Here is a 14,193-nt window from a genome sequence, read left to right on the forward strand (position 1 = left end):
CTAAATTTTATTGGTGGGGGGGGGTCAGCAATATTGAGTTTACATCGTAAACCTCAAATAAGGCTTAGTCGCGTGCTTGAGTAATTTTGAGAGAAGTCTTTGTTGAGGGATAGAAATGTTGTGTTGAAGTTCTGAAAACCGACAATGAACGGGTGATTTCCGTGAAAACTCCTAAAATGGATATTATAAACTTGAATCAGAGACCAAACTAATACTTTGGCGGGCTGACGGCGCCCCAACATTATTTAATGATGGTTAATCTATTTATTTATTTATATAGATTATCCTGAATCCGTTGTGATTTCTTGTAAAAAAGTTTATATTTTTTAACAAAATAGTTCAATGTTTCAAAGACGACATCCTAAATATATTGCAGGTTTACAGGATCCATTCAATGATAAATATATGAACAGGAAAAGTAATTATAAATTGAAATCATTATAAATCAATGCTAGCTATGCAATTGATACAATGTTTGTAAATGAAAAAATTATCAGAATATATTCATTTTGTCCAATCTCAACATGAAACACAAGAAAAATGCATTTTAAGAGGAGTATTGTGACAAAAACCAGTCGCCCTCCCCTCATGGTGGGGTATTTTAGGGGGTCGAGGGGGGGTGACTGGTTTTTGTCACAGTACTCCTCTTAAAATGCATTTGTCTTATGTTTCATGGTGAGAATTGGACAAAATGAAAATATTCTGATAGTCTTTAATTATACTAGCATTGTATAAATTGTATCTTGTTAAGATTAATAATTATTTCAATTTATATGTCCAGAAGTCAAATATTTTTGTTGTGGAATCTAGGGATAAAGCGTTGATCTCAAGCTTATTAAGATTTACGAATTAACTTCTTATTCGATATATTGTGATGGTCATACCCTGATTGGATAACTTCTATTGCGGGATCAAACATTGATAAGCAAATTTAAAAGTGCCTATATTGAATATCGAAATAACAATATCAAAAGTGCCAATATTGGATATCGAAATAACGCGTTCAATTCTAACAATATTAAAAGTGCCAATATTGAATATTGAAATAACGCGTTCAATACTAACAATATAAAAAGTGCCAATATTGAATATCGAAATAACGCGTTCAACACTAACAATATTAAAAGTGCCAATATTAAATATTGAAATAACGCGTTCAACACTAACAATATAAAAAGTGCCAATATTGAATATCGAGATAACGCGTTCAATACTAAAAATATTAAAAGTGCCAATATTGGATATCGAAATAACACGTTCAATACCAACAATATTAAAAGTGCCAATATTGGATAACGAAATAACGCGTTCAACACTAACAATATTAAAAGTGCCAATATTAAATATTGAAATAACGCGTTCAATGCTAACAATATAAAAAGTGCCAATATTGGATATCGAAATAACGCGTTCAATACTAACAATATAAAAAGTGCCAATATTAAATATTGAAATAACGCGTTCAATGCTAACAATATAAAAAGTGCCAATATTGGATATCGAAATAACGCGTTCAATACTAACAATATAAAAAGTGCCAATATTGAATATTGAAATAACGCGTTCAATGCTAACAATATAAAAAGTGCCAATATTGGATATCGAAATAACGCGTTCAAGATTATCAATATTTACTGAAAAGAAGAAGAACCGATACAAGCTATTCCATCTAAATTGTATTATGACAAATACGCAAATGTTTTTACATATTACTAGATCTTTGGACTGGATCCAAGGAAGGGGGCTATTACTGCGTCCTCACTCATTATTAGTTTAGGGTTGGCCACTGCCCCCTGTATACATCATTGATGCACCCCCCTGTTTGCATAAACTTTCTCAGTGTCAAGTTTATTCAGTTTCTCAATCTCTGTAGATTTGAAGATAGAATTATATTATACAAGTCCGCATACATTTAAACTTGAGAACAAGGGGCAAGGGAAGGATTGGGACGGGGTGAGGTGGGGAAGGTGGGTGAGGTGGGGAAGGTGGAGAAGGTGGAGAAGGTAGAGAAGGTAGAGAAGGTGGGTGAGGTGGGGAAGATAGAGAAGGTAGAGAAGGTGGGTAAGGTGGAGAAGGTAGAGAAGGTAGAGAAGGTGGGTGAGGTGGAGAAGGTGGGGAAGGTGGAGAAGGTGGGGAAGGTGGAGAAGGTAGAGAAGGTGGGTGAGGTGGGGAAGATAGAGAAGGTAGAGAAGGTGGGTAAGGTGGAGAAGGTAGAGAAGGTAGAGAAGGTGGGTGAGGTGGAGAAGGTGGGGAAGGTGGAGAAGGTGGGGAAGGTGGAGAAGGTGGGGAAGGTAGAGAAGGTAGAGAAGGTGGGTGAGGTGGGGAAGATAGAGAAGGTAGAGAAGGTGGGTAAGGTGGAGAAGGTAGAGAAGGTAGAGAAGGTGGGTGAGGTGGAGAAGGTGGGGAAGGTGGAGGAGGCGGGGGAGGTAGAGAAGGTAGAGAAGGTGGGTGAGGTGGGGAAGATAGAGAAGGTAGAGAAGGTGGGTAAGGTGGAGAAGGTAGAGAAGGTGGAGAAGGTAGAGAAGGTGGAGAAGGTAGAGAAGGTAGAGAAGGTGGGTGAGATGGAGAAGGTGTTGATGGTTTTGAAGGGAAGGGTTAAAAAAGGAGGAGGGGGAAGGGTTAAGGGAGGAAGCGATGAGAAGGTGTGATAGGAAATGGTTCAATATATTATCCTTTTTTCTTTAGCCTGTATCCTGAATCCTGTATTCTGTATCCTGTATCCTGTATCCTGTATCCTGTATCCTGTATAGAGTGTTGAGAAACTGCTGACTATCAGATCTGACCAATGTCTATTATTTTCCAAATATTCTCTCACACTAGGGAGCTTTGGTCTTCACCATTTTGAGATCAGGGCCGTATACAGGAATATTTCCAATGGGGGGGGGCTTAACCTTATATGCCATTCCAGGGGGGGGGACTGCAACCTGAACACCATAGATTCATTTTTCCCTCAACTGTGTACACCCCTTGAGATCTGTCTAAAAGTATGAATGAAGATTATTGGATAAAGTTTCTAGGAAACTACAGACAACAAATAAATGTCGTCTTCTATTTAACATCTGCTACCACATATTTCCAACCAAATAGTTTGAACCTTTGATTTTCAGACTTATAGAATTCATGTTTATTTAGAATACAAGTTTACAATATCAGGTTGCAAAGCTATAGAGAGGAAATTTTATGTTATGCATGGAGCTGAGATAAAGAAATTCCAATTTAACGCACCATGCGCAATGGCAGGCAGGCAGAAAAGTGATTTTAAAATGACAGTTGGTTACTTATTATTCTATACAGTTAAACTATATTTTGAGATTTCAATGACATTTTGAAGAAAGGCGTCGGACAGTGGACACAACATGAATACAAAGGTTTATGGTTCAAAGTTCTCTAACAAATTCAACTTTTTTCTTTTATCATTCATTCTATCAACTAATCCGTCATTTTGTTTAACATGGCTTTATTGTAGCTGTCATAAATTGGAAGAATTAAACATAAATTTTAAGACTTTATTAATTTTTAATTTCTTTTCGGTAGATAAGTTTTAAATAAAAAAAATAGAAAAACAACTTTGAGAACTTAAATGATAAAAATAGCTCTGTTTCGGATCTAAATAATGATGACTTTGAAAAAAGTGTCAAGATTGGATATATCAAGATGCAGATTCAAGATTAATGATACTTTGCAAAAAAAATTTCGACTTCTGATGGCATTTTTAAAAGATTCCATAAAAGTTTAATGATTTTTTTGAAAATGGGATGGCACATTTGTGCGATTTTAGCGATCGTAAAATAGTTTTAGTTTAAGATCTTAACTAAATAATCTATTCAGTATTGTACTTATGATTCTGTTTGTTACAAGTAAGTAAGTAAGTAATTATTTTTTTAAGAAATATGACAAAAACATACAAAACTAGGTGCTTCAGGCGAAAATATTTAAAAATCTCCAAAAATAGAGGATGTGGGAATATTTCCCCTCAATTCTAAAAAAAATATTAAAAATAAAAATGGAAGGAAAAGGAAAGGAATGGAAAACGAACTTACATATTTATTGTTTACATTATATTTAATAAAAACTAGTGGTGGATTGTAAGTATTTTTCGACGATGAACTAACAATTTTTAGAAATGAAAATTATAGATTTATTTGTAATGCTAAAAAAATAAGATAATCTTTATGGGTTGTGAAAAAGATATAGGTTCTAAGCAAAGCTGATATTTACTCTAAATATGTAATAAATCAGGAAGAAAAAGTTTAAATGAAAAGTTTTACTTAGAATCTATTGTGAATAAGCTGGCAGTAGAATGCAGAGTGCGTGTATAAAGCAAGGACACGCTGGTACCAGCACATATATAATAGTAAATATACATATAATAAAAAATATACATATTTTTACAAAGTGAAAAGTTAAATATCAATTAAACCACTTAGCATTACATTTTTGAATTGGGATTTTTATTCTTGACACAAAATGGCGCACATTTTAAACAATCAGAAGCAAACAGCACAAATCAATTTTCGGGAGGTTCAACAGGGAACGTTCGACTTTTTTCATTTCGTTCGTGAACAACCCACTTTGTTCGTTTTTATCGTGTTTAACTCGTTCGTTTTGTTTTTTTTTCCCTTCGATTTTAAAAACAATAATACTCTGGACGATCCATTTCGTTCTTCCATCGTGCGTTTTCCTCTTCTGAACAGCACCCTTTTTCACAAAAAAATTTCTTTTGTTCTGAAAAATTTTGTTTGTTAAAAAAAAAACTTTTCCCATCTCTAACGGTAGGATTAATTGGAAAATGCACACAGAACATAGTTCACCGTAAACCAGTTTACAGCTGTGATTTGACCAAATAAAAGAAGAAAGAGAGCAAGATTGGATTGTTTACATTATTTTCTTATTTTATCTTCTAATCCAGTTTAATCTGGCCAAATTCTTAACCAGTTCGATTCACTTCACCCTCAACCAAGCTTTCGGTGCATTCTGCAGTAATTAGCAGTACTCTGACCAAAGATATAGTAGCTTTTAGTGGAGAGTGACATTTTTAATCCGTTTTTGGCGTTTCTAGTGCGATTAAAGCTTGGTTGTTGCACTTTAAAAAGTTTTAATTCTAACCATGAACATATTTGATAGTGATGTGAGGGATGGGGGGGGGGTGACTCGCATACAATAAAAAACACGTATTTAATGTAAATTTTATCTCAGAGGTATGAGAATGGGGCGTCTTTTATATGTTACCTTTTAGATTTTTTGCGGGGTCTCTTTAAACTTTAAGCCAAAAAACGTGGAATATTTAAAAAACACTAAATTTTATTGGTGTGTTTTTGCGCAAACAATTTTTTATTTAAATGCATCTCTGTGCATGTTTTATTTCGCAGATTTTCAGCTAGAAATTTTATTATTGAAAGCTTTATTATCCTTATTTATCCTTCTATTAGATGTAAAACCAGTTTCCCCTCTGAATTGTTTATTTCTGCGAATTCATTTATTTAATTCTGTTTGATCCAAATCTAAATTTGTTTTATACATGATTAATCCACTCAATCCTTCATCTCTCTAGGGATTAGTAAAATAGAAGTTTGTTTCTATTCAAATTAATGTGACAAACAGTGGGATTTTTCTGAGAGCATGTAATCTGTCACAACATAGCAATTAAAAGAAGTTATGTTTCCCCCTACTCCTCTTTAACAGTCTGATTTAGCCATTATATTTATTTATTGCCTATTACTGTTTAGATCATAAACTTAGGTTAACAACGATAAAAAAACATGGTGAAATGTTTTCATCTAAATTCGACCAAATGCCTCACTCACATTTTTAAAGTAAACTCAAGTTTACAATTCCTGTATCTTTGCAACTTTATGATGGAAACATCTGATTATTTGATCTCGCATCTACGACATTGAACTACGTAGATATAGTAATTAGAAAATCAGTGTTTATGGAAAAGACTTAATTCCTTTAACACTATAATTTATCTTCTAAATTTAATCCTATGCCTACACCCTATACATTTAAATTTATTTTCTAAATTTAACCCTATGGGTATCGAGAACATGATTTAACCCTATGCATATATATATTCAAAGTTGTCTTCTAAATTTAACCCTATGCCTAGCCTCTACGTATTTAAAGGAATTGAGTCTTTGCCACAAACTCTGATTTTATAATACCTATATCTTTAGAACCCAATGTCGTAAATCTTTGATATTTCAAACTTATATTATTTGATCTAACAGAAATATACTCAGTTGATATAGAGACTCCGCACTGATTACTAGACTGCGAGAGAGTAATCGTTCCTTGTTTTAAAAAACAGGCTGAGGATCGTGTCCATTGGTTTGGCATTGATAGTTTGTAAGATTATGTCCAAGTTGAGGCATTGATAGTTTGTAAGATTATGTCCAAGTTGAGGCATTGATAGTTTGTAAGATTATGGTTGAGGCATGTGATAGTTCATGAGATCGTGTCCAAGTTGTTGCGTTGATAGTTCATGGGATCATGTCCAAGTTGAGGCATTGATAGTTTGTAAGATTATGTCCAAGTTTAGGCATTGATAGTTTGTAAGATTATGTCCAAGTTGAGGCATTGATAGTTTACAAGATTGTGTCCGAGTTGAGGCATGTGATAGTTCATGAGATCGTGTCCAAGTTGTTGCGTTGATAGTTCATGGGATCATGTCCGAGTTGAGGCATTAATAGCTCAGGATTGTGTCCGAGTTGAGGCATTGATAGTTTACGAGATTGTGTCCGAGTTGAGGCATTGATAGTTTATGAGATCATGTCCAAGTTGAGACATTGATAGTTTATGAGATCATGTCCAAGTTGAGGCATTGATAGCTCAGTATTGTGTCCGAGTTGAGGCATTTATAGTTTACGAGATCATGTCCAAGTTGAGACATTGATAGTTTATGAGATCATGTCCAAGTTGAGGCATTGATAGCTCAGGATTGTGTCCGAGTTGAGGCATTTATAGTTTACGAGATCATGTCCAAGTTGAGACATTGATAGTTTATGAGATCATGTCCAAGTTGAGGCATTGATAGCTCAGGATTGTGTCCGAGTTGAGGCATTGATAGTTTACGAGATCATGTCCAAGTTGAGACATTGATAGTTTATGAGAGCATGTCCAAGTTGAGGCATTGATAGCTCAGGATTGTGTCCGAGTTGAGACATTGATAATTTACAAGATTAAGTCCGAGTTGGGGCATTGATAGTTTACAAGATTGTGTCCGAGTTGAGGCATTGATAGCTCAAGATCGTGTCCGAGTTGGGGCATTGATAATTTACAAGATTAAGTCCGAGTTGGGGCATTGATAGTTGCTGGTAAAGATAGATCGTGTCCGGTTTGACATTGATAGTAAAGTGAGATTGAGTTGTACCTTGGTTAATACGGGTTCTAGAAACCCTGAAGGAGTAGAGCATTTACTACATGTACAAAGAAAACTGATTTTAGATGCTAGTAGCCTCGTTTCTATTAATTATACAGGGTGTCCCAAAAAACATGGGAATTCAGTGACGAATAGTATATCGTCTTTGCTATGAATTAGCATTGTAATACCTAATTTTAAAAGCCATAATATTATTATGTCTGCTAGAGTTTATTTTATGAAAAGGATAAAAGACTGTAAAGATGTGTCTATAATGTCTCTGCAAGATGAACAGTGAAGACGGACAAGTTTTCTCTGTTTGTATACTGCAATTTTCTTGTTTTACTAAGTACAACCGTATGCAGTCAAAACATAAACAAACAAAATGTAAACATAGCAGACGAAACTCTTACAGATTAAAGCTTTCTCAGTTGGTATCACTATACTAAATCAAAGAATTTTTTTAAAAGACGATATCGAATTCGTCACTGAATTCCCATGTTTTTTGGGACACCCTGTATTTCATGCAATCATAACTGCAGAGACACCCTGTAAATATATAAAGTAGATAGATTAAAAGAGAAAACAGGGCAAATAAACAGAGTTGAACAAATACCCCCTTAGTTAGGTTTATTGGGACACTATCTATATATATATAGAGTAGAGATATAAAAAGAGAAAACATGACAAACAAACAGAATTGAACAAATATCTCCTGAGTTAGGTTTAATTAAAGGATTCTACAACTATTTGTCTGTTTACTTAATGTTTATTTGTAATTCAGATTAAATGAAAAGGACTGTACACTGTATAGTGTACAGTGTATATTCGCAATTTCGTCGTGTTTTCAATCTTAAAACATGGATTTTTCATTCATTCCTCATTAATCAAAGGTTTAAAGGATTTTCTGTGGATGGAAATGAAGGATCCATTAATGAAGGATTATTTGGAATCACGTAATAACACATGTCTTTATAATTTCAATGACCCTCCATTTAAAAGATTTTCAGCGGTACCCAATTGAAAGCCTTTTCTGTTAGTTTTTCAAGCTTAATAAGTGTTTAATTCTGATCATTCTAATGTTATGCAGCAGAAATGCACAAGTCACTTTTGTAGAGTTTTCACAATCATAAGCACAGATATCTAATTCATCCTTGATCAGATTTGAAATGTACCGGCCTTAAAACTACATCTATAGACAATTCAAAGAAAGAAATCGCTTGCTACATTTAAAAACTTATTTATTTCTCATGTTGCTTTTCCACGAGGTTAGAACCATGAGTCCAACTCGTGTTTCGGAGTTTGCATTTCCTAACCGACAAATATCCCTTCACGGTATAGATGAGGAGACTTGTCATCTGTCCCACTGTTTGTCCGATCTATAGCTATATACAAAAGAGATAATACGTTGTCTTGTTTATATACCTTACTACTTGCAATCCGAACTTTGCTCCGGGTCCGTATGAGGACTGAAGGGGTTACATCAATAGAACTATCCACTCTGAGTTTAGCTCGGCGTATTATATATCCATGTGAAGGGGTTACATCAATGGGACTTTCCCTATTTCGAGCTACAGAGCTCAAACTGGTTACATCTTGGCTCCGGGTTTCGATTTACATTGATTTATACATTACAGTCAGATGGACAAAACGCACAATAACAACAATTTTTTAGAAACAAAACAATAATAACAAAACAATAATTTCCGGCTTTGCTAGTTTTTATACTTACATCTTGGCAACCTCAAGAAAAAATTGGAAAATTTAATCTATGCAACATTACTGGTATGACTTTGTGATCTGTTAACTCCTGTACCTGTGATTTTTCGCATGGAAGTAAAATTCAAATTATTTCGTCAACTACTAGTTTTAAACATTTTTTTTCTTCATTTGAATTTAACGTTAACTTTACTTTAATTTGCCGTGTGACGTAGTTTACCATAAATATTTCAAACTGTGAACTGTGCTAGATTAGATAATCAAAGTTTTAAAATGTAAAAGCATCAGCTGGTGCATAGATATAGGGGTTTGAGGCGGGTTATCAGTTTATTTGTGTACATTTTCTATATTTCCCAGCGGTTTACTGTTTCTTCTTTGTTGTTATAAATCTGTATAAAGCCCCCCTGGTTGAGTGCCTCTATTATCAATCTCAATGAATATATAATGTGATAATAAATATCAATTCAGTGTGCACAATGTCGCCCCCTCCCCCAACCCGTCTCAGAAAAGCAAACAAATAAGATCTATTTTGTCCACCTGAGTCACAAGTTCTATGTAAGACAATTTTTAAAAATGTTTAACGTTTACAGAAGACACAAAAGTGTTTAACTTTGATAATACTTCAGACTTAGACCAATTTATCCAACATAATTTATAGATGAAATATCTAAGGTTACAAAGATATAGGGATTAGAAAATCAGAGTTCCTTAGTCAAAGATTCAAAAAAGCATCACTGCACTTTGATATCTTGAAATGTTTCTGTTCAGGGCTTCATATATATGAATAAGTTAGTGTGAGAAACCAAGGATATTTGCTGGGAACACATTTAGCTCAACCCGGTCCCAACAGTTGATGTAAAAGTTGCAAAGCTGTAAATATTGCTGTTCCATGTCTTATTATGTTCCTTTAACTCAACCCGGTCCCAACAGTTGATGTAAGAGTTGCAAAGCTGTAAATATTGCTGTTCCCTGTTTTATTATATTCCTTTAACTTAACCCGGTCCGAGTAGTTGATGTAAAAGTAGCATAACTGTAAATATTGCTGTTCCCTCTCATATTATATTCCTTTAACTCAACCCGGTCCCAACAGTTGATGTAAAAGTTGCAAAGCTGTAAATATTGCTGTTCTTTCTCCTATTATATTCCTTTAACTGTTCCCATATCATATTCTATTCCTGACTTTCTATGTGAGAGTGAGGATTGGGCAAGGAATATAAACTGTCTTCTAAGTAAAGATGGGCAGAGTTTTTTGTTGTTGCTTTTTATCAAAGATTGTTTCTAGTCTTGAAAGGAATCTGAGATTTTCTGTTGTTCTTTTATTTGTGTCAACAACATGACATTCGCCTGGAGTGAATATAATGTAAACCCATCCAGCTAGTTCATTCAACCCAAGCTAAGTTTTATCATGAGTTGAGAACTGGACAAACAAATAATAATGATTGTATTTAACCCGTTACTACTGGAGCTGGTATCAACGGCCAGAGGAAATTTCCAGGGCAGCAAGATTCAAATCCTGGGAATCCTTATCGGGGGAACACGGATAACGGTGCTTTCGTCGGAAGAGAAAGCAATCTGAACGTCCATTTTGTCCCCGAGAAAAGGGTTAGTCTTGATGAAGGATCAGAAGAGAGCGGTTGATCACAGCTCCAGTAGCTCCGAGAGGAGAATTAGCTCCATCTATGATTCCAGGATTAACTTCGGTTGATCCTCAGTTTGTATTTTAATAATAATGTAAAATAAATGTCCGTGTAAAGTTAGTGCTTTAATCGATTCCATCTGGCTTGTTATATTGAGTTTCTCTTTGTAAAGTTGCCTTTATTGAGTTCTTTATATATGAGTTTCTATTAAGTTTATAATAGTTCCATTTGACTCTTCTGATCAGATGCTTTGTGCTGACTGTCAAGTCCTGGGGGAACCCGAGGATAAGATGGATGACGATCTGCTTTCTTTGCCAGCAAGATAAATGCAGTTTCACTCCTTTCTCCAGCATCGATCTTACCCTAGCTACTCTTTAAATCGCCCTTTAAACGGTACCAACTTTCTATCTCCAGATGATAAAGGGGTTCAATACACCTTGTCCACCTACACTGTTTTGTATTTAAGGCTGCAAACATACTGGGGGTTCAATACCCTTTCGGACGAACCTGGATTGTTTGGCTTTATTCTTAGGTTGCATTTGTTAGGCAATGGGAGCAATGAACTTATAGAATACTATGTACATAGGGATGAAACCCTGGTTGGGTTCACACTATGACGAAAGTTATTAACCAAAACCTTTTTAAAAAGATATATCTCCCAAAAGTTGATTCTTTTTCTTTTTAGCGTTATATCCTATATGAAAATAGAAACACTGTCCCAACATGTATAATTTTTTAATTTCTATATATTTACCTTTGATATTTTAAATTTTTGGCGTGCTACAACTTTAAAGGAAAAGAGTTACTCAACGATTAACTTTATTTAAAAACTTAACTTATATAGTAAAAATAATTGAATCTTAAACACATGTTTCATATATCAGCTGATCGAAAAACTCCTCCTTGGATTTCTAGAATTATTCAGGAAGACGATATTCATATCCGCCACAAATTTAGACTTTTTGACTGAACAGATTTCATAGTTTGAAATACAAAAGGGTTATTATATCAGGTTGCAAAAAAAATCAGAAATTTAGAAAAATAGTTAAATAGTTCATTTAGCAAAAATTATCTTCTTCTTTTAGCAAACAAAACTTCGAATTTGTTAAACATCTCAGATTGCTGTGAAACCTCTTAAAAGTAGAAAGTTCCTGAATATTTAAACAAGAAGTAAATGCAGAGAGCCCATCTCTATTTCTCAGAGAATATTTTGGTGGAAATTTCGAAACTTTTCTAATATTCGGAAATTGCACAAATTTGAAGGGTATACCCAAAATTTTACAAGTCTTTAGGACCAACCAAATACTCCCTTGAGAGGGTTCTCAGGATTCATATTCTTCTCCAGATATACATTTAGATAGGCAGATGTTTCCAAGTTTCCGGGATTTCAGGATTCCAGGATTCATAGTTTAACTCCTGACATGCATTTAGATAGACAGATGTTTCCAGGTTTCCAAGGTTCATAATCTTCTCCAACTTACATTTAGATAGGCAGGTGTTTCCAGGTTTCCAGGATTCCAGGATTCCAGGATGCACAGTCATGTCCTGATATACATTTAGATAGGCAGATGTTTCCAGGTTTCCGGGGTTTCAGGATTCCAGGATTCATAGTTTAACTCCTGATATACATTTAGATAGACATATGTTTCCAGGTTTCCAAGATTCATAATCTTATCTAACTTATATTTAGATAGGCAGGTGTTTCCAGGTTTCCAGGATTCCAGAATTCCAGGATTCCAGGATGCAAAGTCATGTCCTGATATACATTTAGATAGGCACATGTTTCCAGGTTTCCAGAATTCATATTCTTCTCCAGGTAAAAAAAATCTTGTTTCAATATTTTATACTAGGCATTAGTGGCGCTCCGAGCCCATCTTTTTCACCTTTTAATTGTTGCCTTATCTGCGAGCATACCCCAAAAGTTTTACAGCATCACGTACAGAGATTAAAATTCAAGTTTGTGGCGAAAATTTAGTTTTTTTCTTTTCTTATCTTAAAGGAATTGAGTTTTTGTCACAACCTTTGATTTTCTAATCCCTATATCTCTGAAACCCGATGTTTTAAACCATTGTTATTTCAAGCTCTAAATTCTATTAGATCAAAAATTCAAAGTTTTAAATTTTGAAGGTTTAACCCATCAGGTTGCAGATATATAGGCATTAAACTTGTTTAGTTTGTGGCCAAAACTCAATTTCTTTATATTTCCGGTAGAAATACCCGGTATTGTCAGTTGCCTATTGACCATGATTTACATACCTACATTCATGATCTGCTTAATGTATAAGATATTTCCCTCTATTCTCTAGTTTCCTGAACGGTATCCAATAATCTTCATTCATACTTTTAGACAGATAGGAACATTGTGAATAATGAAGACCATAGCTAGTGAGAAAGAAAAATAATTGAGTCTGTGCAACAAACTTAAAATTTCTCATCCCTTTATCTATCCAGCCTGATGGTGTAAATCTTAAATATTTCAAACTTAGATTATAAACTCTAGCAGAATAAATAGGTTGAAAAATCAAAGGTCTACGACATTTGGTTGTAAAGATATATACGTAAGAAAATCAGAGTTCGTGGCAAAGACTCAAGTTCTTTGGAAAATAGTAGACATTGGTCAGATTTAGTTGTTCAGCTAAGTATAGAAAGGGCACCAGCGCCGGGGGGCCGAGCATTGCAATTTAGAGAGGCCGGTATAGGTTGCTCTACAATAATCACGACACTCTGGTTTCAATCAATGCTACCAGATGATACCGTTAACTGTTTAGGGCTAAATGAAAATTATTCTCTAATTGAAATGTTGAATTTGAATAGAAATTGAAAGTGCGTGTTTTAAAATCTCCATTTTTTCAAAATAGAGGCCAAACGCATCAATAAGACCAGATCGGACTGAACGCTACGGGACAGTTATAGCTAGCTAGGTAGACGGGAGGACAGGCCATTTTTATAATTTATATTCCAACTGTTCTTAATTAATTTCATCAATAACCTTGTCAGTCGGTATTTACATTTATAAAGTTTTAAATTCTATTGTTCTCATTTTCTTTTTCATTTTTTTTTAAAAAGGGGAGGAAAGCTTAAAGTTTTTCAAGTTTTTTAGTTTTCCTTTAAAAATAGTTTTAAAAATCTTTGAACAAAATCAAAACCAGTAAGTTGTAAAAGTTCCACTGAACACGCTATTATCGCTCAAAACCGGTTGTTCTTCTGACGACATGATCATTTGTATTTTCTGTGTTCAATCGTCATGAGATTCATTGCCAGGAATTCTGCTAGATCTTATCATTTAAAGTTCAAATAATTAAAAAAAAAATTAGAAAATTCGAGTCTCAAGCAATTGTTTAGTTCTTTTATCTTATTCCACCATTTTTTTCTGAGAAATTACTATTATATCATAAGTAATCTTATTATTCCCTCCATATTGGTGGACAGATAAAATTAATGAATGAGGAATGATCTAATTATAGGTTAATTATCTAA

General features: G+C 34.3%; 1 protein-coding gene across 1 annotated transcript in view; it reads left to right on the forward strand.

The window, feature by feature from the left end:
* LOC111704841 (very large A-kinase anchor protein-like) overlaps positions 1-2,648 on the forward strand; it is a 44,750-nt gene extending 42,102 nt beyond the window's left edge. Inside the window, exon 2 of the mRNA XM_023477201.1 lies at positions 1,930-2,648. Coding sequence (XP_023332969.1) covers positions 1,930-2,648 — 719 coding nt within the window. The remainder of the gene's footprint in view (positions 1-1,929) is intronic.
* The last annotated feature ends 11,545 nt before the right edge of the window (positions 2,649-14,193 follow it).

The sequence above is a fragment of the Eurytemora carolleeae genome, unplaced genomic scaffold, assembly GCF_000591075.1.
Source record: "Eurytemora carolleeae unplaced genomic scaffold, Eaff_2.0 scaffold626, whole genome shotgun sequence".
NCBI classification, from domain to species: domain Eukaryota; kingdom Metazoa; phylum Arthropoda; class Copepoda; order Calanoida; family Temoridae; genus Eurytemora; species Eurytemora carolleeae.